The sequence below is a fragment of the Melospiza melodia genome, chromosome 4 (genome assembly GCF_035770615.1).
Source record: "Melospiza melodia melodia isolate bMelMel2 chromosome 4, bMelMel2.pri, whole genome shotgun sequence".
NCBI classification, from domain to species: Eukaryota; Metazoa; Chordata; class Aves; order Passeriformes; family Passerellidae; genus Melospiza; species Melospiza melodia.
In genome coordinates, this window is record NC_086197.1 from 52,989,435 (window position 1) to 53,017,024 (window position 27,590).

At 46.7% G+C, this 27,590-nt stretch overlaps 1 protein-coding gene across 16 annotated transcripts in view; it reads right to left on the reverse strand.

Annotated features, from left to right (window-relative positions):
- Window positions 1-26,379, reverse strand: part of RBFOX2 (RNA binding fox-1 homolog 2) — a 170,300-nt gene extending 143,921 nt beyond the window's left edge. For all 16 annotated transcript variants that reach the window (XR_010027551.1, XR_010027553.1, XR_010027552.1 and 13 more), the window contains exon 1: window positions 26,185-26,379. Coding sequence is in view for 4 of the 16 variants with exons in the window: in XM_063154418.1 (XP_063010488.1) it covers window positions 26,185-26,379 (195 nt within the window). In the remaining 12 variants the exon portion in view is untranslated. The remainder of the gene's footprint in view (window positions 1-26,184) is intronic.
- Window positions 26,380-27,590: the final 1,211 nt, after the last annotated feature.

Below are 27,590 nucleotides of genomic sequence, written 5' to 3' on the forward strand. Positions count from 1 at the left end.
CAGGGATATCCTGAATTCCGGCCCTTGAAATCTCCCATTTCTCTGCCATAAATCAGCACATGGATTTGAGAGAAGCCACTCCACCAGAGACAAATATTCCAGACACACACAAAAGATCTAATTCTATTCTTAAGAGGACAGAAGGACCACGATGCAAAGCACATCATCATGGTGATGGCTCCCCTACTGCCTCAGAGGTACCAAGGATCAGAAGGGCAGCAGAGACTGATCCAGCCATTTCACCCCTGACAGGCTCCTTCTGATAAGGGAACAACCTCTTAGTGCCTCAGCACATGTTCTGAAGACAAAGGAGGTGTCTGTCTCCAAAGTGCCATTCACGAGAATTTTAAAAGGGAAAAGTAGAGGTCATGACTGTTGAATTTTACCAGAATAAATCCTCATGTAACAGTTTATTAGAGGGTTACTCCCCTTGCAAGGGTTCCTATCTCCACAAAGAAATAAAGCCTGCTTTTACCCTTCCCTCTTTGCTTTACCTTTATTCATCTCTCCCACACACATCAGTATTTTTCAGGGATTTCCTTCTAATTAGACACCAGAGTGTTACACATTTGCCTACAAAAATGTAGAGAAGTATCAAAACAAAATCAAAGCTAACCTTTCAACATCCCAATTAAGCAATTCCATATGAAAAGTAAGGAGTGATTCCTGCTATAACACAACACTATTCCACTACAGAAAACACACCTTTGCCTTTCTTTTTACATGCACCCTATAGCTGACTGCCACCTTCTTATGGGCCAGGGACAGATGGAATGGGATGTGGTCACATGCCAAAGCTCTCTGTAACCAGAGTGCAATTTATAAAAATAATAAAAAAGAAAGTCTTAAAATAACAAGTTTTCTAAGCCATTAACCAGGGACTCTTTGGAATCCACTTGTGTTATACAAACCTCCTCACTGCTCATGCAAAGCTCTTGCTAAACATGATTACCCTGAGTTACCTGCATGGCAGCTGCAGCCACAGCTCCCTACTACGAAGCATATGAAAAAAACAAAATCCTGCCTAAGCTACCAAAAATGCCCAGCCTAGACAAACTGCACAGGATGGCAGCCTACAGCTGATATCCCAAGCTAGGCAAATAACTTATGCAGGAGGGATAAAGCATTCCCATGCAAGCAATGGTCACAGCTAGAACACTGTTAAAAGAAGGAGAAAAGGAACACTTATCAAAGGATCTCCTTCTCTCACAGAGGAGGAACACATCCTCTCTGGAATAGATTTGAGTTTAAGTACATGCTTTGTTTCAAAATTTCAAGAAAAAGGAACAAAAAAATTGGGAGAGAGAAAAGATAGAAAGAAAGAAAGAGAGAAAGATACAAAACAAAACACCATCCACCTGATATGGGGATCAAACCAGGTATTTGCAGTAAGCTACTGTTTCCATTTCATTGCAGGGAAGCAAGGCAAGCCTCTCCAAAGACTTTTCTAAGAAAGGTCATGCTACCATGGAGAGCAAAATTAACCAGAGTGGTCTGAATTCTTCAGTTTGGTCCAGATGGGAATGCTAGCCCCGCTTATAAGGGAATAGCTGCTGCTGCTTCCCATTCTGCCCAGAAGGGACAAGAACTTTATCTATTAATGGAAAAATTAAGTGAGAGACTTTCAGTAGTCTCAGGTATTGGATATTCTTATACATCCTGTGTGTAAATACAGCCATCAACAACAAAAATAAGATCGTAATTAAACAGCACAAGCTCATAGTAAGAAATTGGGCCTGAGAAAGGTCAAGAAAGGTGCCAGAGAGCTTTGTGGTGACTGCAGTAATAAAGCCCCAGGCTGCTGCACCCCAGGAACCAGGGAGACTGTGAGATCTGGGTCTGTCAAGCAGGCAGGAGACAGACACAGTTCTTCCCTGCAGCATCCTACATGCCTCCAATGCATTTGTCTCTTTTTAAGAGCTTTAGGTCTAGTTAAAGCCCAGGAAGTCCTCAGGAACAGCATACAAACTCCTCACAGAGCCTCAGTTCCACTCTTTTGTCTTTATGGATAGTCTGAAGCCACTGGAAAAAGACCCACACCCCCCTCCAGGAGGTCTCAAAACCCCCAGAATACACATTCCTGCCAGCACCATACAAAAGCATCAAAGCCCCCTCCCTTCCCTGCCTGCAAGACAATGGAACGAACAAGGCAGTGGAACTAACCCAAACTAGTTCCTCGCTGATTTGTACCCTATGCCCCCTGCAGCCATTCCCATTCCAGCCCCCTGCAGCCATAACCACAGCCCCCTCACCATGTCCCCTGCCACGGTCCCTCCAGGCGTGGCCAGACGATCGCCCAGCTGCTCCACACGGAGTGCAGAACCCACAAGTCCTGACCGCCCTGCCTTCCGTGGCGCACTTCTCTGCATCTCTCCCGCCCCACCACCATTTTTCACAGAGCTTTTAGGAAGGGGATAGCATTACAATTCTGCCAACTTTAAAATGGAATTGAAATTGCTGCTTGGTTTGTAAGTGTGCATGTGTGGGCAGGGATTGTCACAGCACATTCACCTAAAGCTTGTTTCCTTCACAATTTAGTCTAAAAACCTCTCTCCTGTGTGCAATCCCTGGAGACTTCTTTGCATTAAGAAGTAACATTTCCCTGCCTGAGTCTACAGATGAAATGCAGAACAAAAGAGAGCTAAAAGCACTGGGCTCCTGAAATTACAGCATCGTGTATCTTCCTATGCAGGGCATTCAGATGAAGGAAACAAAAAGGGAGCCACCCTCCCACCGAACACACAAACATCTTAAATTAGGTACAGAGAAACTGGCAGTGTAGCAAACCTCCGAGTGGGAGCAGACCTAAGGCACTGTGGCAAACAGCAGAGAAGAGGGCCAGTCAAATCTTAAAATCCTGCCAAAGCACCATTTGGGGTTTTTTGTTTTATTTCTCAAGGTTCCTTTGAAAATATAGCCAACATTTTTAGTCAAAGCTCTAGACAGTTGCAGTCCTACAAATTCAGTTCTACTTGAGCCTTCCTTCTGCACATTGCTCAGCCCAAGTATAAAGGGATTAAACCTCAAACTCCCTTAAGCTAGACAGTGATACAAAACTTTTAAGAGTATGGGTTTAGAGCCAGATTAAGCCAACCTCAAAAATCACTGTACCAACAAAGTAAATCACTCTGGTTCTTTTCCTCTCTGGTTCCCAAGTGTGCACCCCTACTTCACCCCTTGCATGCACAGTAGGAATCACAGAAGAAAACTGCAAGTCAGATCAGCTTGCTGATCCTCCTGGAAACTAATCCCTCAAAAAGGAGAAGGATTAGATTCAGGAACAAAGGTGGTCGCTACAGGCCATGTAATCCCTGACACCTGTACATGGGAGGGTGCATGACCACATGGTTGGAGCCAGGGAGAAGGCAAGGCTTCTCTTTCAATGAAAGCATAGTTTCCCACCAGCTTAAACCAACTGCAGCAATGAGAACTTGGCTGACAAGACTCCTCCTTAGAAACTACCAGTCCTTGATCTCCATGCATTTCAGGACCCTTTACACAGTATCTAAAACAATGCTTTAGGATTCCAAATTTTTACTCCCTTGAAGAACCGATCATCAGAAACATCAAGCAATCATCTGAAGCAACAGAAGAAAGTCATGATAACATCACATTTCATGGCCTCCCTTCCTCATGCCAGAACACATCCAGTAGTGTATGGCCTAATCAGATACAGGTGATGTTGGCTCATACTTTGTTCCTTTGTCCCTCAGAAGCATGGAGCAATGCAAGTCTGCTGCTGCTTTACTAGAGACTGCAGCTGCTTATTTGAGTTTTCATGAGCAAAGTGATGTTCTAAGGATAGTAGCAATGAGTACTCAAAACCAAGCTGTCATGCCTGATCCGTTAACTATGTCCAGAGCTGTGAGAATCCAGGAGGGAAAAGGCATTTTCATCAATTAAATCTATCTACACTTGGTAGCTATTTTTCAGATCAGTAATTGGAGAAGACCTACAAAAATAGATGCTAATACCTTTTTCCCTAGGTTTTCCCATCATAAAAGCACTGCTCTTAGCTACAGGCCCATCCACCACTGCTACAAACAGATGTCACAGATTTGACAAGACCAACTGCAGAACACTGATTAGGGGGAGAATGTCAAAGGTAGGATGAGGCATGTAGAATACTTCATATCAGGCATACTAAAAGTATGCATACCTTTTCTTTCACAAGAAGAATATGAAAAAAAAAACTTCAAAAACTAATCTTAAAAGAGCTTATATTGCTTTCCTTCGCAGGGATAGGAAAGAACAAAACTAATCTCATATAGCAGTCACACTGCTTAATGCATTACAGGAAAGCACCTAAATGATGACCACAGAAGATAAGGTTGTGTATATATACAGCTTATATTTTTACACCTATATTATACATAGTTATATATGAACCTGACCAAAACTGAAACATAACAGACCCCTAAACTTTCTAGGCAACTACCAACATCAATGGAGATTTTGTAGCTCTAAAACTGACACAAAAAGGAAGGTCTAGGAGCATTCCTGAATTTGCAGTGCATCTTTCTAGTGCCAAAAACAAAGTCCTGAGGCACCAACACTACCAACTGTAGTGTAAAAATGTTTGATTCAAGATGAAGCTTGTAATCCTCCTGGGTGAAAAAATGCATCTCCCAAATCTCATCCCATGTGAAGTCAGCATTGCACCTGTTGAAAGATAGCACTGGTGCCTGGAGGATTAGCTGCAGCTTTGAAGAAGCAGCAAAGAAAGAAGGAGGAGAAAAAAAAAAAAGAAGGCTACTGTAATTTCACATAGATTTAAGTGCTGCATGAGAAAGCTGTTATCCGCCGCACAGAAGGACACTGTACAGATTTGGGACAGAAGGATTGAACACATGCAAATCACAGATTGAATTCTGTCCCCCACTGCTCTTCAATCAGATCAGGAAGATGAGAGAAAAAGACCAAAATCTGCTCCCTTCAGAAAACAGTCAAAAATCTCCTGGGGGAAGAAAAAAGAAGGAAGGAAGAAAAAGTTTTCTGTTTCTCCTGCTGCCATTACTGAAGCCAAAATGGCTACGAATGAGAAACTCCAAAACTTAGAATCTCTACTCCACAAAGAGAACATAAAAGCATAGAGGGCCATATTTTGAGGACAGGCAATTCCAGCTCTCCTGCATCCTGGAAGCCACGCACTTCAACCAGGCTCAGCTTCCCAACTCACTGCCTGCAGGCCTCACCATTTATGAGTCCCAGTCTGCAACCCTTTGTATTTTCTTCTGGAGGGGCTGGATGCTTTTGCCACAGCAAAAACACATTTGCAAGCCCTGTGTGCTAATCAGGAAGCGCAGTCCTAGACTTTCTCCCGGTTGCTGCATGAAGGCTTCACACCTTCACAACTCCATGTCTCCCACTCATCCAACTAAAAAAGCAATAGGAGGAAGCTTGCTTCAGACATTTCCCTCTCCTCTATAGACAGGGAATAGTATACCTCTCCTCCATTCCTGCCTGTACAAAGGACAAAACAGATGACTTTATCCTTTGTTCCCTTCCTTCTGGCCTTTTTGATTCAATAGCCAGTCGATACTCATGCAGTTTGTGATTTAGGCTTTCCTGGGGTTTGTCTTGCTCCTCCTTCTCCACTGGCTTACTCTGCTCTGTGCTGCAGAGAAGCCACAGCAAGCAATACTGTAGCCACCACTTCCGAGGTAACAGCACACTGCATTGCCCCAGGCATAAGTGCCAAAGTGGGGATACAAAGGACAGCACATCAATCCTCCCTTATTGCCAACATAACCACACACTGCAAACTGTGGCCAGTGACTCTCAAACACTCTGCCTTTGGCTGGGAGGACAACATCCAACAAGAAAAGCTTTCCAAGGCCCAGGAGAAAGGTGCACCACTCCACCATCCAGCATTTGCACAGGCGTGAAAGGACTGGGTTTCTCTCTGGAAGGGAGTTCTGTTTTCTCTAGCATCTGTCAGACCCTGGGGACCCCTTAGCACTTTATCAAATACTAGTCCCAGAGGGCGGTAACAGTGCAGGATTTAAAAAAAAAAAAAAAAAAAAAGCCCTTGTTACTTTGTACTCCATCACCTACATATTGCCTCTACTACAGAAATCAGGTTTTGAGGAATATTATTGGTTCTGATTATTATTAATAATTCTGATTATTACACCTATTTCACTAATCAATTACATCAGTTTTCAAATATCAGTGTAATTACTAAAGGAAAAGTCAATCCATTGTCAAGGCTGATTTATTGGTCAAAATCCAGAAGGAGATTCTGGACAAAGACGACCAGACAAAGAAAGAGCCGATTTACATGATCCAATTAGAGGTGAAAAAACACTCCTCTGTGCAGCCAGGAGGAGGACCTGAAACTCCATCCACCCCTGTCAACTGGGACCAGAGAGCACTGGGGTCAAAGGAAGCTTCCCCAAAGACCGGCCACCTGCTGTAATTGCTTAAAAAAGAAAATGCAGAGGAACAAAGCAGAGGATCTACACAATGAAGATGGTACCAAACATACATCCAGAAGTTCTTTTTAAGAGAAGCGATAACCTCCTTCCAAAGGTATAAAGATGTGTCTTCAACAGCTTTTATGAGTTGTGATAATGTGAACAGCAGATATGTTTTAAATGTTTAGCAAAATAAATTATTCAGACTACTAAGAGCAACATCATAGACAAAAGGGAAATGATTTCTATTAGAACAATTTTTTTAAAATTTCCTCTCAGAAATTGTGAAACGTGATTTTTTTTCTAGCACAATCACCCCTGAAAGCTCAGGATACAGAAGTAAGGAGAACCTCAAATGGTGTGTGAAACATCAGGATGTAGTTTGCACAGAAATCCACTCCACCAAGATGAAATACAGATAGGACACAACACCAGATACCGCACGTGGAGAGCTGGGACAAGACGATGAGGATGGGGAGCCCAGGCAGGCTTCAGCACGGCTACAAGGCAGAGACAGACAAAAACACACGCAGCCCTGCCAACAACCCTTGGAGCAGCGAGGGGGCCGGCGCCCACCTACGCCGCGGATGGAAGGGCTGCAGGGCAAGCCGGGCTCCCCGAGCGCAGCCACACAGCCGCAGGGCCAGCCCGGCGCAGGCGGCCGCCCCCGCCCCTCCCGCCCGAACACACAGGGCGCCCCTGGGGCAGGCGCAGCAATGAATCCATCAGCGGGCGCTGGCAGGGTGCCTCGGCGCGGGAATTCAATAGGAACAGCAGGCCGAGGAGGAGTGAATAATTCAGGCGCCCCGCTCGCTCACACCGTACCGAGGAAAGATGAAGCCCGCTCGCAGCGCCTGGAGCCGCTCCGCGCACTCCCGCCCGGGGCCACCCGGCTGGGCGAGCCCCGGCCCGGCCCGGAGAGCCGCGCCACGCTGGCAGCAGCCCGGCCTGCCCTCGCCACCAGCGGGAGCGGAGCGCCGGCACACTACACTGCACGGCTTGTTCCCCTCGCACACACAGCTCCCTGTGTCCCGCCGGGAAGGAAAAGCCACCGGCAGCGTCATGTGCTCTCCATCAGCCCTGCTCCCAAAGCTTAAAGCAGAAGAGGTTGAAGGCTATTCTCTTGCAGCCATTGCTCTGTCCCTGGAAATGTTTGTGTTAGACTAGTCTATCAGAAACAGAAAAAGCTGCAGGGAGGGAAAAGAGGGATAAGGCAAGACAATATACAAGTGTTGGGGATATGAAAAATGTTAACCTTCAAAGCAATAGGCTTATAATACTGCATCCTACAGCAGAGTAAACAGCTTTTGCAAAAAATCCTCTGTGCTGGTCAGTCTATGTCAGGCCAAGTCTAACAATGACCTGGAGCACACAGAAACAGTGGGGACAGTTTTCATCTACCCTATGCAGACCGAGAACAGACAATGATTACAATTCAACACACTCCAGTAACACAACCTCTTTTTGCCACCATTAGAATGGGAAAATTTCAAAAAGGGCAAAAAGTATCCCTGGATTTCTTTCCTCCTCATTCATTCCATCAAGAGACATCTAATGCTGAAACTGTTCTGCCAGACCTTGAGTCTTGAGGCCAGAACAGACCTGGCAGATCAGGCCAAAGTTCTAGGTGCTCTCATTTTTCAATCATGCATCTTGCAGCACATGCTGCAACACGGCAAAAATGACTCCAGCACATAATGAGCATGCTTCCTCCTGCTCCAGCCCAGCAGCCAGTTTTGCCCCAAGACAAGGTAGCCCACATTATCCTACTGGCCAGGACAAAATCATTCCAGATCGGCCAGGGCATGAACAAGCAGCAGTTACTGCAGCCGAGGGCAAGATGCGGAGCCTCCCCGCTGCTGCTAGCAGCACTGAATCAGTCTTCACCATAAGGAGCTCTCCCCATCGTTTCCGCTCTCAAGGACTTCCCAACCAATTTGGGATCGCACACTGCACACAGCGGCCAGGCAGCAGCACCAGCTGCACTTCCCAGTGAGCTGCACGTCCCAGGCATCGCGCTACAGCTCACAGACACACACAAGCAAACAGTGTCTGCAATGGCACTGCACAAGGCTAAGCAGATGGAGGTAGATTGGGTCCACTGTGCTCAGTAGGAGCCCAGAGCAGGGGAAAAAAATATCTCATTCGATACTTACTCCTTTTCCTGCACAGCCGACCAACAGGGCAAGGCATCTTAAGCACAGATGTCCGTCCCATTACAGATCTCCCTGGGGCCTGCCAGGACTTCGACTGTAGTTCAGCAAAGAAAGAATCCCAGACAGAACATGAAGCCTGGGCTCCAGAAGCAACTTCTTTATCTTTATTGCATTTTTTGTATTTTTAAAAAATTTTGGCACTCTGCTGACTTTCACAAAGGTAATGCTTGGAATGTACAAATCTGCACCAAAAACTGCAGAGAGAAAACCTTAAGAACGGTATATTAGCTGAATACAAACTCAGTACACAGTGTATTTAGATTGAGCCTTTTGACCTTCAGATCTTACTGTACAAACACCTGCAAACCAGTAGCTCTTCCTTTGTAAAACAGAGGCAGGATGGGAGAGCATGAAGTCTCTCTCAGCCTAAATCCCTCATTCCTTTTAACAAACAGGAATTACCGCATCATTAGATTTAGCAGCAGTACTTAAAACCAAATCAGATTTGGCGAGAGGAAAATAAAGCTATTGACTCCTGACATTTGCAACTTCAAGTATATTAGACCAGCTCCTCCATTTATATTTAGTACACTAGTGAAGAAAGCAGCAGTCTCTAATTAAACAGATACAGCATAATCTTCGCTGAAGGATCAAACGCACCAGAAACCTTCCCGTTCCTGGTGCCACGGCTCCCTGGGAAGCCAGGCTCTCACGCTGCTGCGGAAACCATCCCAGCCGGGTGAGTCACCAGCGCTATCCCCCAACGGGCATGATCCACAGGGCCTCTGGAAACAGCTGCTGGGAGAGCAGCAGAAAGAGAGAAATCAGACAAGATCCCAATTCTGCCTGCTCCAAGAGGATTGTTCTATTCTTCTCACTTTGTCTCCCCCATGCCTCCAGGGATCTGTCTCCCTATTGAAGGGGGTGACAGCCATCGTTTTAGCTTCACTGACACCATCATGGATTTTGTAAGCCAGAAGAAACTTCTATGATGTACATCTTAATGTACAGAGAGAGCCTCTTGGAAGAGCTCCTGTGCAGCAAGGTCTCAGGCCATTACTTAGCACAAGGAAAAGGGAAAGCAGAACAAATTGGAGGGGACAGAGGGTTTCAATTTGGGAGTACAGTGCTCTGTCAAACACAGCCAAAGCAGTTTTTTATATCCCCAAGATTTACAGCTCTCACCTACTTCCCCAACTCAAATCTTTCATGGAATTTACTGATTTTCTACAAGCTCTGCACTATAAAACAATCCCAGTTCTTTTCATGTTTGCATTTGGCACAAACAGTGCTGGCATTGCTTGGACACATGCTGCCCAAATGCAGAGAATAAAGATGAAGGATGCAATTTTCCTGTAGCTTTAAATTCATTATAAGAAGCACTTTTCTTAAGTGATCCTACTCACTCCAAGAAAATCGGAGCTATTTTATATCATGACATTCAACCTACAGGAAACAGCAAAGTATTGAAGAGGAATATTCACAGAGAGGAAACAGCAGGAAAGGGACTAGATGAGTATCTTCAACACACAAAGTTTTCCAGCTCCGTTTCACTTCCTGGGCCAGCTGAGAGTCACTGAGCAGCACTGCGCTGTGCCCAGCTGAAAACGTGAAACTCAACCCCCTGACAATCAAAGGAAGGGTGGGAATCTCTCAATGAGCCTGCCCAGGAGGTGGAATACTGGCCAAACCTCATTACAGGGCATCTCCTGCCTTTCTCTCCTCTGCTGCTTGCTCACTGTGACATCCAAGCTATCAGTCACAGAACTCAGCAGCGTGCAGCCGCCTGTACCCCCCTGCCCAGAGCCTCCCCGTACACTCCCCAGCATGCAGCAGTAATTGCCTTTCCTATTAGCCCACAGCGACAACAGCTGCCATGGCAACCAGCAATGATTTTAATAAGTTTGGTCTGTTTTCAAGGGCAGCACGCGCGTGCCGGCACATGAGCACGTTGCAGACACGCGCCAGGGGGAAGGAGGACCTGCCACCAAATACAAAGACAGAGCTGAAAACACACTTGGATCAGAGAAACAGTGGATGAGCAAACAGTTACCCCCCTCTTCTGCAGGAGGAATGGATGTCCACTCACTTCTAAAGCAAAGTGGATGTGAGAGGGGTGGGCAGTGGTATGGTGGTGTTAAATGTGCAAAGGCTCTCCTTGAGGAGCTACAGATACTACCAGGTGACAGAAGTGACAGGCAGCTGCACTGTGGGTATGGTGTGCCACATCACCCCGCACACTGCTGCTGTCAGCACTGCTGAGATGGACACAGCCAGCACTGGACACCAGCTTGCCTCTCAAAAGGACAGCAGAGGAACACATCCACCATGGTGGAGGCAGCTGAATTTAGAGATAAATTATTCTCTTTGGCATTACTTATTTTCTATGAAATCAAGAAAAAGAAGCTCCAAGCCAAATGAAGCACAGAGAGAAAGGATCACTTCTTTCAGAACCTATTTACTCCCAGCTTAGCCTCGAGGTATGATTTCACACCATGCACCCCAACAAAGAGGCTGTGCCCACTGTAAATACCCCACAAACACAAGGATTGGTGGCCCAGAGTAAAGGGGTATTACCAGTCAGACCAACTTACACCAGGTGGTCTAAAGCTGTCTAACCCAGTAGTACCGACACAACATTTGCAAATCATAAATTTAGTATTACTGGGGTTTTTTCAAAAGCCTTTTGAAGGTTTAGTTTAATCAGCTGTCCATCATCCACTCACCAGCTGCTACAAAGGGACAATTTCTGCTATGCAAACTGCACCAGTATCTGTAAACTCCACACAAAAGACTTGGAGGAAACAGACAAGAGGAGCAAACATGATACACTGAAGCCCAGAATTCCAAATTAGCTGCAAAACGAAGCATATAGTATCATTCCAGTCTCACAAGCTATGCAGACTCATAGGAGAGGGAAAAAAAAAAGTAAATCTGCAGCACCTTTTCCACCATATCATGTATTTTACACAAGTCTAAAGAAAATATGAAACATCCAACAGCTGCATGCAGACTCATATATGTAATTAATTTGAATTTTGAATTTTGGTGCTAGGGAAAGATGCTGTAAAACACTGCAAACTACCTTTTGCTAATACAGCAAGCTGATGCAGAGCAAGGCAAGAGCAGCGTGCAGCTCACCATGTGTTCCAAACAGCCCCCAAGGACCACCCTTTAGATGGAGGGGGCAGCAATAAAGGAGGCCACCTAGTTCAAACAAGGGGAGGAAAGATGGCCACTGAACCCAGTGCTCTGAGATTTCTGCTCCTCTGCAGCTGACCTGGGACTTGTTTCATTTCTCTGTGCATCACCTCACACCACCTTTCTTCCTAACATGAATACTATGCAATTAGGATTTAAGAGGGGCTCAAATCCAGGATAACTGAGGCTAGGCTAAAGAATACAGGGACATTTAACTGCTAAAAACAAAGGATTAAATCAATGAACAGGAACCAAGAGTTCTGTTTTGATTCCTGTAATGCTATCTGCCTTGAATAAACTCTGTGGATACACTAGTCTTTGGCTAGCCCATACAGGACAGAAAAAACCTCCTGCTACCTAGTGACTGAGCCACATGGGAAGCAGTGGACAAAAAAAGACTTCTGGGAACCTACAGTTCTCTTCATCTGCCACCTGAGCCATGACTGTAAACCCCTCCCCCAAGCAGAAACACTACCTCATTTCGCTGTACATCCTCCCTTTCCAAGCAGCACATGAAAATGATGCTCCATCCCTGCCAGTCTCATTGCTGCCCAGGGGTTTGAATACAGCAGCAATGAATTGACTGGTCTTGTTAATTTAATTCAACTACATGGGAAATCTGTAAACAGAAGCACAAGCCATGACAATACTATCAGAGGGCTCTGAACACAGAACTGAAAAATTTGCTTTTGGTTATCACTGCTAACCATGCAAGGAAGAAGAAATTTTCATACTGGATATTTTACATTTTTACTGTTTAAGCTCTTGCAGGTAAGAAGAAAGTTTCCTACAGGCAACACTGCTTTTTCTAACCTGCCAATTAGTTTCACACACAAATGTGTGTGTGAAATGTCAGTCAAATTCTGAATTAGCATTTGACTAGATACACTTTCAGCAGCTCCAATCCAGGGCTAATTTAACAGATGTGACAGTACCCCTTGAGTCTCCAGGGAAGGGCAGGACTACCTGCCCTGGCTCCACTGGGACAGAGCAGCCTTTGGGAGAGCACTGATAACCACATCCCATGCTCCCTTCCCACTGCAATCTTATTTTCACAGTACACCTGTTCAAATGCAGCCTGTACAAATGCAACAGTAATTTTTTTCAAGCAACTTCATGAAGATAGTTGCCTCCACGATGCAATAACCATCTGTGTATAACCACATTGTTCAGAGAGCAAAGCTAACCATCCAACAGACTCTGCAGCCCAGGAAAATCCATACAAGACAAAAATATTTACCTGCAAAGTAAAGTTGGGAAGTGACCTATTAAGAAGCTCTCCCCTACTTAATGTCACTGTATTCATTATCAAAAATCCTGCCCAGGAAGTCAGAGGTAGAGAAAGCCTTACAATGGTAGGAATTCACCCATGGAAGAACAACAATGCCACATGTTTACTCCAGTACAAGGGATTCAGAGATTTAGGGACGGTCTTTAAAATCCTGTCCTAAAAACAAAAGTAAAAATTGTCAATCCCAGAACCAAGCAGACAGATCTACAGACCTCAGAATCTTTAATTGCAAGCTTCCAACATTTCGGGCATCAAGAAACTGGTGACACCGTATAAGAAATTGCTTAGGAGAGTGTACATAAAATTTGTATTTACCTGAGGATTAGGTAAACTACACAAGCCAAACAAAGCACTTGATACTACTGTGCCAGCAGGTCTGGTCAGTTTGCCCACTGCAGGGCACCTTTTCCAGACTACATGCATCATCTCTTTATCAAGCACCATATCCAAGAGAACCAACTTCACAGAATACCTTACAACAGACATGAGAGCCCAAGCACAGAGATTTTATGTTTATTTAATCACAAACCTCATAAAAGAGCTTGCTGATACCTTGTCAGCAACAGTGACTAGCAGACACCAGGCATCTTGGAAGGTTTCAGTGCACAGGAGAGTCAAACACACCCACCTCCTGCTACACTTCCCAAGCATGGTCAGGGACAGGCACAACTTCAGGCAGACTGTCATCACATTCAAGTCACAGCCAGAGGGTTCCTCATTCTGAGGTAACAGGGCCAATTCTCTCCATTCTGCCCACAGATTCCACACATCTACTGAAATCCAACAGAAACAAGAACATAGGATGATCCAGATCTACTGAATCACTATCCACTCTCCATCTACAAATTAAAACATGCAGACTGGCTAGTCTTTCTCTGATGCCTCAGAGTTTTGGATGCCAGAAAAGATAAAAAAGGAGAACCAGGTCACCAGAGGTCAAAAATAGTGGCTGCTACAGAAAGAATGGAACAAATGCTGGAACAATAGAGTGGCCAAACTCTACCCCTATGAGCTACTCCTATGGTAAATGTCTGCAGTAATCATGAGGTCCAAAAATGAAATACATACCCCATTGGTGGGGGGGGGGGGGGGGGAGCAAAAACTATTTTCCTGTTTTCACTAGAAAGGTCATGCCTATTTAAGGAAACCTTCCCAAAGAACATGGATATGCTCCATCACATCCATCAACTAAGAGTCCAGAGTTAAGTGTAATCACTCATCAAAGAATTCCTAGTCCTTAAAGGGGTCGTGGTTGAAGCAAACCCAACTCATGCTACTCCTGGCATGCCAAGCAGTCACAAATACTTGATACTGCCCAAGATGAAAACATCAACCCACTGACCAGCAAAGAAAGAATTCTTACTTAACCCTTAAAGCAATAAATAACAGGAGGAAAACATACACACAAGAAGTCTCATAGCACTTCCATCTACTCAAGTCAACACCTTCCCCATGGGAAAAAGCACCCCCAGGAGAACTTATACATTGGTCTGGCTGAAAGAGAGATACACTCAGATATGTTATTGGACCTATAGACAGAGAGGTTTCAAGACAGAACACAAAGCATGAAGAATTCTTAGTGGTGTTAATTTGTGATTTATCAACAGATAAAACTTTTTCTGAAACTGTAGCATTTGGCCCTGACCATATGATATTCCTGTTGAAAGACAGAAGACATCAGGCAAGTGAAATGCTGCAAGCCTGTCCTGGAAGGATCTAATTAGGGGACAGAGACAAACACAAAAACCAGACCTAACCATGAACATAATTTCAATTTCCTGGCAAAGCCACGAAGAGACATATGTATGTATATAGACAGGTATCAGGTGGTCAGACAATATATACTCAAATATCAGTCTTAGCCTCATTCACCACATCCATCACAACAGCACTGATGGTGCACAAGTGGGCACTGAGAGAAGGGATGGACAGATTGTATGCTGGTTTGGGCTTGGAGAGAGTTAATTTTCTTCACAGTAGCTGTTATGGGGCTGTGTTTTGGATTTGTGCTGGAAACAGTGTTGATAATTCAGGGATGTTTTAGTTACTGCTGAGCAGTGCTTACACAGAGTCAAGGCCTTTCACTTCACCCCACCAGTGAGGAGGAGGCTGGGGTGCACAAGAAATTGCACAAGACACAGCCAGGACAGCTGACCCCAGCTGACCCAAGGGATATTCCATGCCACATGGCATCATGGTCAGCACATAAAGCTGAGGGAAGAAAGAGAAAGGGGAGACATTCAGAGTGAAGTCTGTCTTCCCAAATCAACATCACAAATGATGAAGCCCTGCTTTCCCTGGGGATGGCTGAAGCCTGCCTGCTCATGGGAAGTGGTGACAAAGGAATTCCTTGCATGCGTGGCTTTTGCTTTACCTGTTAAACTGCCCTTATCTCAACCCACAAGTTTTTTACTTTCAGTCTTCTGATTCTCTCCCCATCCCAGCGGGAAGGAGTGAGCAGCTGTGTGGGGCTTAGTTGCCAGCTAAGATTAAACCACAACAGATGGAAACACTACAGAGTGAAGTTCCACTGTAACCCTCTCTATCTGACAATCAAAATCCACAGTTGGTCCATTTCCTTTTACATTCTGCTCCTCTTCTCTGAAGTATTCTCTGGCCCATGGTTGATGTCCAACCATCACACAGACAGCACTGTTCCCAAATGCCACCATCAGCTCCTGCTGAGTCCATCCCACCCTCGACAGCAATGGCCTTGCCTCCTCTGTCTGTGACTGTGACATCTCGGCTCAGCTCTCACAACATGAGGCACCTGCCATGCCTCTTAGGGAAATTCTACCCAGCCCAGGAAGTCACTTTTCCAAGAAGTGGTAAGGTATAAAGGTCAGATTGGGAAAAACCTGCTAGATCCAGCTGGTGACACTAGCAGATGCCAGGTCTCCACTGGATTAACGTCAGCTTTGGAAAGGACACCAGCTTCATCTTCTCCCCTCACTTCAAGGCAATGGGAATTCCCACAACACATGGAGAGGCACAAAGAAGGCATTACCAGGTCAGTCTTTATATCCTCTTTCCAAAAAGCAGTGGGATGGGGTGTTTATTCCTCCCCTACAGCTTTATACTACTTCCAATGTTGTAGTCTGACAATCCTAGCAGTAAGATCAGGCATCCAGCCAAAACTAGGCTTGTCGTCTGGGGCCCTCTGAAAGTGACAAAACCCCAGCCCTATAACACAATTCTGCCCCACCTTTACTCGGGTAAGGAGAACTGAATACCCACGAAGAAGCAATAAAAAGCAGGCAGTGATGGGACCCATGAAGGACTCATTATTCAGCAAACAAAAAGCAAATAGCAAGTCCATGATCAACCAGGTATTTTTCACCTGAGACACCTGTATCCCAAGTGGCAGGATTCCTCTGCAGCCCTAATGTGTCATGAAGTCTCCTCAGCAAACATGCCTCTGTCCTCCCTGCTGACCCCACAAGCAACCACACTGAGACCTGTGCTCCAAGGAAAGGGGGAGAGCTGCCAGACCCCACTGGGAGCCAGCACAGGGACAGGGTCAGAAGCCAGTTCCTGCCTTTGCTGTCCACACAGCAGCTCTTTGCCTCTTAACAGACCAAAACATGCTTTTTAACTCAAAAGGCAGTGTAGCTACATTCTCTCCTAAAATAGCAACTACAAAAGTCAACGGCTGCAGATTAAAAAATAGCAACTATCCATGCAACTTCCAGTGTTTCCTCATGTGCAGGGATGTTACAATAAATCAGGATTATGTGCTACTTTTTCCTAATTCCTACTACATTCAAGCCTAAAAAGTGCTGTGTTCTGAGCAGTATAAACAGCTGCAGAAACCAAAAGTTAGGTGGTTTAGTAGTTTAAGACAAGCAGCATCCATTCTACTTTAAAAGTTAGTTCAATTTCAAACCTTATCTTCCAAGTAAAATTTCACCGTGTTGCTGACCAATCTCCTTAATTCAAGCTATTTTGCTGGGTTTTAAGATAAAGACAACATCATTGTACATTTGCCCAACATGACACCCTCAAGCATCAGTCTATGGAAGCAGGAGGCATCATATATATATATATATATATATTTATATATATATAGTGGAAGCTGCAGAGAGCTGTAGATCAAGGATTAAAACATCACCAAAACCTGACCTCAATAAAAAAAACCCCAGCTACAATCAAAAAGAAAAAAATAAATTAGATTGTAAATGTTAATCTTTTTTTTTTTTTCTGCAAATGTTGTCTTGCTACCAGGTACTTCAATCCCCCACTTCCACAATAAGACACAGTATGCCTTTTCTACCTCTCAGGAAACTAAAAAATAAAATCATTAGTACCTGTGAAGCACCCACACTATTGTGGTGAGTACTGTAGAAGAGACCATTAAAAATTAATAGGTCTGTACTCAGTACAAGGTTTAGGTTATCTGCAGTATTTCAGTTTGGTGTCATACATGAGATGAAAGAGAAGAAATGAAATATTGCATAGTCCAAAACCTGACCTTACACCCATTTTAACTGGTTCCATTAGGTTTAATAGCGCCTCAGCACCATCCGTTAGCTGCACTTGCAGAGATGAAATCATCTCCAAAAATGTAAAAGCTATGACCACAGAATTATGACCTCACTTGATGCCTTCTTGTCACATCCTCCTGCTGGGCAGTTACTGGCTATGAGTCCCAGCCCCTTTAGTGCAGATGCACCAGGAATTAAAGTCTCCCCAGCTGCAGCCTGCCGTACACAGGTTCACCCAGGTTCACTTCTCTGTCTCCTCAATCCTCTGCAAGGAGGAGACAGCACCTGGAGTTCCAGACCACCCAGGACAAACCTAACTCCAGCACCACTGCAGAGCTGCACACCTCTTCCTAGAACTAGAGCACTCAGAGCATTCTGGATTTCCACACACTTCAACTTCTGCTTTGGACAAAACAAATTACAGGATGGGCAGGTGCTTTAGAAGCCAGCTGGATTCTCCTGCAGGCTGTCCAAGAGACATTCAAATCTGCTGCTGCAAATCAGCAGCAGTGCTGCATACACTTTATTGCCTCAGTTTCCCCCATGATTCAAATAATTCCTGAGGCCACTGTAACATAAACACGTGTCTCCCACCCTCACACATGCCACCGGCCCCAGGACATCTGCCCATACCATGCTGCCGGCCCCCACTTCCCTTGGTATGCCCCATGTGCTGCAGCAACATCACAGCCTAGGCTTCCTTCCCTGAATGAACCTTTTGGAGCTCCCCAGGCTGGGTGGCTGGTCCTACTCATGGCAGCAGAAGCAGCACCACTCAGTAAGGGGTCTTAAATCCCAGGAACACCCCCAGGTGACTCCAAAGCTGAGCTTCAAGAACTAGTGCCTACAGGCAAGGAGAAGCACCTCCAAGACCTACTCCATCCTGGTCCAGCTTTGCTCCAAAGCTGCACAGGGCTTTTAACATGAAATAAGAGTAGGAAAGAGCCCTCTGATGGACCTGCTTTCCAGGACAGCAGAGTACAAAGGGCAACGAAGAAGCCATTGCTTACACTTCCTCTCATTTCTTCTTCCCACAAAAGGGAAGCAAAGACACAGAACAGAATAAAATCAAAGAGTCAGACAGAGATGGCTCTGGAGCACAATCTCTCACAGGAGCTGCTTGGACAGACAGGCTTGGCTACTCCATCCAGGGACCCAGGAAGAAGGTGCCCAGCCCTGCAGCTGGGCAGAGCCTGGCCTTCCCCCAGCTCCCTGCCTGAGGTCAGTGAGCAGGCTGGAGGAAAGGCGACCTTCCCACCCCTATCCGGGCAGGAGAACGGCAACCACAAGCAGCAATTTATAGCACCAGGATCCCAGCTAGAGCCTCCCTTCAGCCCACACAGCACTAAATCAAGGCTTTTTAGTGATGCCTTGGTGGGATTTTCTTCCTGGGCATCACCCTAACAGTGACCACCACTCCAAATGTCTGCAAGAATCTCCTACAGAAATAGCAGTGGGAAAGCTGTGCAGAAAGCCTCAATTTAAAGTGCACAATGCCCCAGTCCCTTGAAGAAATCTGAGCTGGATCCAGATCCCAAGGCCTCAGAGGCCTCTGGGGAGCATATTTTGATATTTGTGACACACAGAAAAGCCACATAATGTTGATTCTTTAGCCTCTCTATTTAAAGAAATTTAGCTATGCACAGTCAGAGGGAAAAAGTGCTGACATTATGAGGGTTTTTTGCCCCTTAACTGGTGCAGCTTCTTCTCGATCTCTATGCTAATACCTGCATTATTGCTGAGGCAATTATGAGCAGATAAAACCCCATAAATTCATGCAAGAACAGCAACAAGTGCTTCTATTCCATGCTCTCTGAAGCAATCATCCAATCTTTCTGCACCACAAACTCTCCTAGACAAAGGCAAACATAAGCAACAGCCCCAGTAACACACAGCCACTTCAAAAACATGCCAGCCTGAATCCCACTGTCCTATCCAAGTAGAAGATCTCATTACCTCTTTTCTAATCAGTGTGAACCACAAGCAACCTCTGCCCACACTCCAAAGGTTAGAAGCTGGCACAATGGTATAGCTGACTGAACACCAACGTCGCCCCAAGTGAGCTGACAGAAACTGCCAAAGTTTCCTGCTCTGCCCAAGCTGATGCTGGATCCAGCTCCAGTTCAGCTGATGCTGCTCATTAAACAAGGGAACCTTCCTTTCTTTGTGGCCACTTAAATACCTCGTATCACTGCTAAGGAGTTGGAGTCCCATTTCTTTGGTCCAGCAAGAGAGCTGACAGGGGTGGTTTAGATAGATGCTGTATGTATGTATGTATGGCAAGCCAAATGAGAGAGAGACTGGAACAGTTCACAAACATCCTGGAAATCTTCGAGAACGCAGAATAAAGGTTAGAAATCTAGAAAACTACATGGCCTTTCTCAGCAAAGCTTTCCTGCAGGAGGTAGCCAGACACAGCTCAGCAGGAGAGCTTGGCAGAGCCCTGACAGGGAACACTGCAGGGTCAGGAGGGTGGCATGCTCCAGGACTGGTGAGGACTCTTTCATCCAGTCCCTGCCATCGCTGGACTTGGCTCCTACAAATATCTCTAACTCAGCCTGGAAAAAATGAGATGCATGCAAGAAAGTGAAGCAGAGGGAGGAGGAAGCATGCTGGGGGAAATGTGTACATATCTTTCAAACTGAATTTACAAAAGATTGCTGGCAAAATTAAATTTACTGGAGAGCAAAGGGAGTTAAGGCCCAAAATGCAGTCAAGCAGCTCTAATCCCTAAACATTGGGATTATCTCATGACAGCTACACTCGGGTGTCCACTCAATACCACTGTAAAATGTAGATCAACAGAATGCTCCAATGAACTGGAACTCGTTACCTCTAATTGCTTCTCTCACTTCTCTTCTGGATGTTCCTCTGATCCCTCAGCCACTGCATTTCAACAGCAAACACACAGACAGAAGGTCAAGTAATATCAGAGACGGGCAAATTAAATAAGAGATGTCCAGACAACAAAAACATCTGCCCTTCTCCTTCACTTCATACAAAAACTAAGGTTTGCTGAGTGCCACAAGGCAAGTCAGCAGCACAGAGTGACAGGTTTTAAAACATCTTCAACTAATGTGATTCCTGCATTTTCCAGAGGGGCAGAGGTTTCTGTGCAGCCAACCAAACACTGCTAACAACAGGCTTTATTTTTCCAAGCTAACAGGGGTATGTCCTTCAGCAGCAGTTTCCAGGGGGCCACAGACCACACACAGAATCCCATTCAGATCCATCTCAACTTCGGGTTGGCTTCCCTACCTCTAGTGCAAATGAAGCAGCTGATTCATTTCATTTTATTTTACTGCTGCCTCCTTTGCATCTCCTGTGTTCTGGCACTGCTGCTGCCACCAGCCTCAGCAGCAGGGGCTGAAAGGGCAGTCACAGTAAAGCATGAAGGCAGCACAGGGACACAGCTGCCAAACCTTCAGTGACCAGCACATCTTTGAGACTGCCTTGAACACAGAAGTGCAAACCCCCAGTGCAGAAGGGCAAGGCAGGGGCCCTGCTTGCTGCATCACTGGGAGAAACAGAGGGTATTGCACAGGATGTGCCTGCAAGCTGTTCCAAACTCAGCTGGGTGGGCAACCTTTCCAACATGCAAGGGAGAGAGCAGGCCTCCTGCAAAATACCAGAATGCTTGTGTTTCTAAACAGGAATTCTGAAAGGAAAAATAAAAAGCTTATATCTACAGCTGGTAGACATATGCAGAAGGAAACCATCTCCAGTAGAGCCAGATCTCTGTTTGGCTTCCAACCTCACAAACATGGCCATCACCTCTGAACACAAACCTCTGGAATCTACAGAGAAATACTGAGAGAGCTGGGAGGAGTACTAAAGCAAGCAGAATACTTCACTTGGACTTTCTATTTTCCTGAATATGGCAAGAAAAGAGCCAACATTAAAGCACCCTTAACAACTCTAAAATCCTAACTTTCAGTCTGTTTGCCAAAGGTTTTCTTTGAACTGGAGATTTTCTAAGTGTTCCCAGACTGTGTAAAGTCTAACTCATAACATTCAAATATTTAAAAAAAAACAAAGGGCAACAGCAAACGGAGAAACAACAACAAACTTAGAGGTGATTCATTACATCTCATCACATCAGCAACTCTCTGTCGAAACAGCATCCCAGGAAACCTCATCCTGGATCCAAGGCAGGGGTCGAAAGATTGGAACTTCATTCCTTGCACTATAATATCATGTATCCCCTGCACTGCTCTGCATCTCTTTACAAAGACAGCCATGCCATGAAAAATAAGAGGGAGGAAAAAGCTAACCTGATTACACAGCTTTTCCACAATTTACTGGAACTAGATGTTCTCTTCTGTAAGATATAAAAATACAGACTTCCAAAGGGTCCCTCACAGCACAAAAGCTGTTATTCACTGCCCCCGTCTTGATTACAATCCCAGTCAGCCCTCTTACTTGTAAACCCAAATCTATCTAGAAATTATCAGCAGACTGATTTCTTGCCATCCTCTGGAGCACCACAAACAGGCCACAGCTTGGACAAGGACACCAGCTGTCATGAAGCACCAGCCATGCCCCACTGTCCCCTTTCTGTGGCACCCTGCAGGTCCAAGGTCTCCAGTCACTGTGCTGGAAAGAAGTCAGGCTGGTAGAGGGTGTCACAGACCATCTTCTGGCTCACAGTAGGATGAGAAACCACAGACTTTCCTGTGGAGCAAAGACTTATCATCTATTACATCATCTTTTAGTCACAGGGGACTGATCTCAACACCACTAGTCATCTTTATGAACCCTGTGCTGACATGGCTGAATGACAACACAAAGTCACCACTCATTGCTGTCACTAAAGGTTTATGTGGACTGGGCAAGGCACAGACCACAGCTGCATTAACTGTCTGTCCTGACCAGCTGGCCACGCTCATGGCTGCAAGAAAGGTAATTCTCCAAATACTCAGGGACACTGAGCACACAAGTCATCCATGAAAGAGGAACAGATCACCTCTGTTCACACTTTGCATCTAATTCCACCTATGTACTACCACAAAGTATGATTTTAATTTACTAACCAGCCTAGACCCCATAAAAAGTTAAATCAAAATTCAGCTTGGGGAGTAAAAGAGGAGCTGATTAACTCATTCAGCCCCATGCAAAACAAGAGGATGATAGTTTAGTAACTTTTCCAGCAGTAAACTGTCTGTACACCTCTAGCACCTAGAAGGAGAAGACAAAAACAGCACCCTGGAATAACACCCTTGTCTGCAGTTTGAAAGAGAAAGGGACACTTCCCAGCTAGCCACAACACTTCTCATCTTTCATCACACAAGGAGCAGAGGAGGAGAGAGATTGTTGCAAGGGTACTTTCTCTTCCATCTCTGCAGCAATCAGTATTTTCTAACAAGAAGCAAATACAGCTGCATCAACAACTGCATTTCAGTGCAGTTTCACAAGTGACTTAGGCTAATATAACTTTCTTTTTTTGTCTTCTCCCCTGTGTTAAGCATTATTTTTACCCAGATCAGCAAGCTGATCCAAATGATTCAATCATCCAAGTCAGCAAACAGAGCATGAGGCAGTTCCTTGCTAGTATTTATACAGTTAAATCAGCAGTACCTTTGGGGCCAAAGCTTACAAACCTGTCCAAATACTTCCAGGTGACATTCCTGGCCGGTCGCATTTGACTTCTGCCGTTTATGGCACAGAGAGAGCTAAAACCCAGCAGTTCCTGGTAGACCTTTTCCTCCCACGCCACGATTAGCTGAAATATGTCCCAGAAGCAGATAGCAGCCATGATCCGATTTGTCCCAATCCCAACTCAAGCAGCTTTACACCACCCTCCTAACAAGATCAGCACTGGCCAAACACCATTTATCCAGCCTGATCAAAGATGGATTAGATAATGAAACCCTAACTGCATAAGCTGTCTGAGCATGCTGGCCTGAGAAAGCAGAAAACAAGAAGAACAGTAAATCTAGGGGCTATTCGAAGCTTTCAGGTACCCCCAGTCCCAAGGTATTAATAACTAGCTACTGTCTTATCTCCCTATAGCCTAGTTTTGATATTTCATGCTAATAGACCCCCAAAAATCTATTAGTTTTACAGCTACACTAGTAATTTGTACAGCTAAATGATTTATTTCAGCCTTACACACTGTGTTTATATCCTGAGCCATCGGTAGGTACAGGTTATTCAAAGAAGAAATGGTGGGGGGGCATAGCAGCATTCCGTGATTCCTTGCTATCAACCCAGAGACACGAGGTCACCAAGTTTACACAGCAACAACCCGTGGCTCTGGAACAGGAAGTAGAAAATTGACAGGATCTCCAGGAAAAACAAGGTACAACGGTTGCTGGTCTGATTTCCAGCTTTCAGAAAGCCTCTAGTACATAGGAGAGGGAGGAAAAAAAACCATTAAAGAATAGGCTCTTTATTCCTCTTGCAAGCATTACATACAGTTAAACATAGAGATTTTTCTAAAAAGAAGCTGTTATTCTAAAATAAGGTACTTCAAAAGAAGGCACTATCTGAACAGAAATCCTTATGAAGGGCAATCTTGTGTTTTGTCTTTTAAGGAAAAAGATACCGAATTTCCCAAACATTAAAGACGATATTTTTCCTACCTCTGATATTATTGGTAAGTTTGGCTTCTAATTTGGTACTTCTTGCTTGCAAACACGAGAAGATTCTCCAAATATATAAACTACACTTTTTAAAACTAAAAAAAGTCAAGGGAAACTTCTGGACACAGAATTATAGAACAGTTTGGTTAGAAAGGACCTTAAAGATCACCTAGTTCCAAATGATGGTATGTATTTGCACATACATATATATGTTTATTTTCATCTTTTATAATAAAAGGATTGAAAAAATTTTCCATATACATACATATGGAAAGATTAAAATTAAGAATGCCAAGTAAGTACAATATGAGTGTCTTAATCTGAAGAACAGCTACACTGACTACAGACACACTTAAAAATTGGGCTCTACTAGTTGCACCTCACTTAATTTCTCCACTGTTTCCCACTATTTGGTACAGAAATAAACCCCAGCTTTCTGCTAATTAATTTGACAACCAATTCCTACTATCATGACCACCAGCACTACACAAACTGCTTCACACACACACTGTTGTAGCTCCATGGCTGAACACTGCAATCTTACCATTCATTGAACAGACAAGACACTTGTCAATGTACATATAGGAGGGAGTCTTTTATCTGGAGAGAAATTGTACTAATTTGCAATGAAAAACAACAAAAAAAAACAAAAAAACAAAAAAACAAAAAAACAAAAAAAAACAAAAAAAAAAAAAAGAAACACCAGACTTTTGCTAAACCAGCCCAAGTCCCTTCTTGGGCAATTTTCAGTTGATTTACCCAGGTTTATATCAAAAACAGCCAGTTAAACCACTATGTGCAGGGTAAACTGTGCATCTTCTCTAAGTACACAGGATCTCTGCCTCAGTTGAACGCTGAGGAGCTGGAAGAATTTCATGTCACCATGCTTGTGCACTCATTCATAACTCCTAGCAAGACACACCGTACAAACACTGCGATGCTGAGCATCTTTCTCCTTGCAATTGTACACATTGCCTGAGTCATACCTGCGTGTGGGAGAAAACACTACTTCAAGGGATAAAGGAGCACTGCACGATGGGCACTGGCCCTTGGGAGAGCACAAGCAGCAGCAGCAGCGCTTGGGTACAAAGCTCCAGCAAGCGCTCAGGCCACACTGTCACACTTGGGAAAGACTGATGCTGTGGGGTGGAGAGACCACCATGAAAGGCTGAACATCAGACAGAACACAAACAAAACGTTCCTGCCACAAGCTGTTTAAAAAATAAGTAATTCTTGAGCGTGAAAACTGGGGACAGCCTGGGAAATAAAAAGGGAAGAGTGTTGGCCAGCACTGAGCATCTTGATGAGAAGCACCGTGGAAAGAATAGGATGCTCCCTTTGGAAAGCCAGGAGCGCTTACCAACCCCAGAAAAGGTGAGAAGAGAAACAAGCTCAGATGAATAAATCACGCTGCTTCCAAAGAGCTCTGATATTCTCATCACGAGAGAGAGAAGTAGAAAAGGCCAGTGCAACTGCCGTAATAAAACAACCCTCCACAACACCCAGACAAAGGGAGGCAGAAACACCTTGGCAGCATCACCCCATAAACACAAAGGCCAACGCACCTGAAACAAGCGATGTTTTGGGGACGATCAAACCGCGCTGGCAGGAGACGACAGAAACGTGGGACTCTGAACCACCCTAGAAGACTCCCCACTGCTCCGCTTCCCCCTTCCCAAGCAGCACCTGGGATTTCTCCCGGCGCTGTGCAAGCCCCAAGCGCCGCGCGTAAACCCCGCCAGGCCCGGAGCGCTGCCGGCGCCCCGCACCCGACCCCGACCCCGCGGCCTCCCCCAGTGCCCGGCGGTGCCCGGGGCGCGGACCCGGCGGCGGCTCCCCCAGGGCCCCGCGCCGCCGCCCCACGTGCTGGGCTGCTCCCCGGGAGCCGCCGGGCTCGGCTCGGGAGAGCCGCGCTCGCCTGGCTGCCCGCGGGGAAAGGGCCGCACGCCCGAGCGCAACGCGCCGAATCCCGCAAACCGAAATCAACGCGGCCCGGCCCGGCCGAGCCCCGGGAGGGAGAACCGGGGACGGCCCGGCCCTGCCCGCTACCTGCATGCCGCCGCCGTCGGCCTCCGCCTCCGTCCGCAGCCGCTTGCTGTGGCCGCCCTCCGCGCCGTCCCCGCCGGGCATGGGCTGCTCCAGCTCCGGCTCCCGCTTCACGCCGCGGGCGGACCCCGCGCCGCCACCGGCCAGGAGCTGCGGCTGTGGCTGCTGCTGCTGCGGGGGCTGGCCGCCCTCCGCCATCCGCGCCGCCGGAGCCCCGGCCGCCCCCCGCCCCGATCGCCCCGCTCTGTCACCGCGGCGCCCGGCGCTGCCGGAGGAGCGGGAGCAGCAGCAGGAGGAGGAGGAGGACGGCGGCGAGCCCCGCGCCGCGACCGGAGCAGCAGCGGGCGCGCCGGGCTCCGACCCACCGGAGCGCCTCGGTCACGGGCTCGGCAGCGGCTGGGGAGGGGCCGGAGCCCCTCGGCAATCTCCGGAAACGCCGCCGGAGCAGCGCGACCCCCGCTCGGAAACCTTCGGCGGCGGCGGCGGCGCCGGGCGGGGCGGGGCGGGGCGCGGGCGGAGCGCGGGGCGGGGCGGGGCCGGCGCGGGGCTCCGGGCGCCGCGGAGCCGCACGGGGCGGCGGGAAATGGCCGCTCGGCCCGGCCCGGCCCGGCCGGCCCCGCCGCACCGCGCTCGGCACCGGGGCTGGGCCCAGCCCGCACCGGGTCCGGCCGCCACCGCCCTCCGGCCGCCACCGCCCTCTGGGACCCTCGGCGGGGCTGCGGCGGTCACGGTGGCCGGAGCAGTGCGGGGCACCCAGCCCTCGGGCACAGCCGGGTCCCCCGTCACGGGCCGGCTTGATCCCAGCCCCGCCGGCGCAGAGCTGCCTGTCGGCGTGAGGTTTCCGCAGAGCTTCCCTAAGGAGCTGAGGCGAATCTGGGGTGATGGGTGCCCCCGCTCTAGGTTAGGAGGATCCAGCGGCACGGGATGTGCTGCCCAGCTCCGGAGCCCCGTATCCTGCTCAGAGCGGCCTCGCATCCCTCGGTGCCTTGTGTGCGTTCCGGCCTTTTCCAGGCCTCCTCCCTGCACCTCCCTCCAGGGCTCACCTCGCAGCCCCAAAGCACATCTGATCCCTTGAGAAAGGGCTGTGCTGGTTTCTTGTCCCTAATGGCCTCCGTGGGTTTCTGCTGCACCTACATACGTATAAATATATCTTCTCGTTTTTTCTGCTGCATATGACGTCCAACCAGATGGAGACACCAGTCTGCAAGAGCCCAAAGCCTGTTCATCAGCCCTTCTGTGTGTCTCCATGGTTTTGATCTTGAGGAACAAATTTGGGATCCTCTACCAACACATAAAGTTGTTTTTATTATTCAGCTGCTATATGGTAGCACTAAGTGCAGTATCTGCTCTAGAATGAGGAAGGCATAGGCAGCCTGCGTTGTCCTGAACGTAGTCTGGAAGCCATGGCA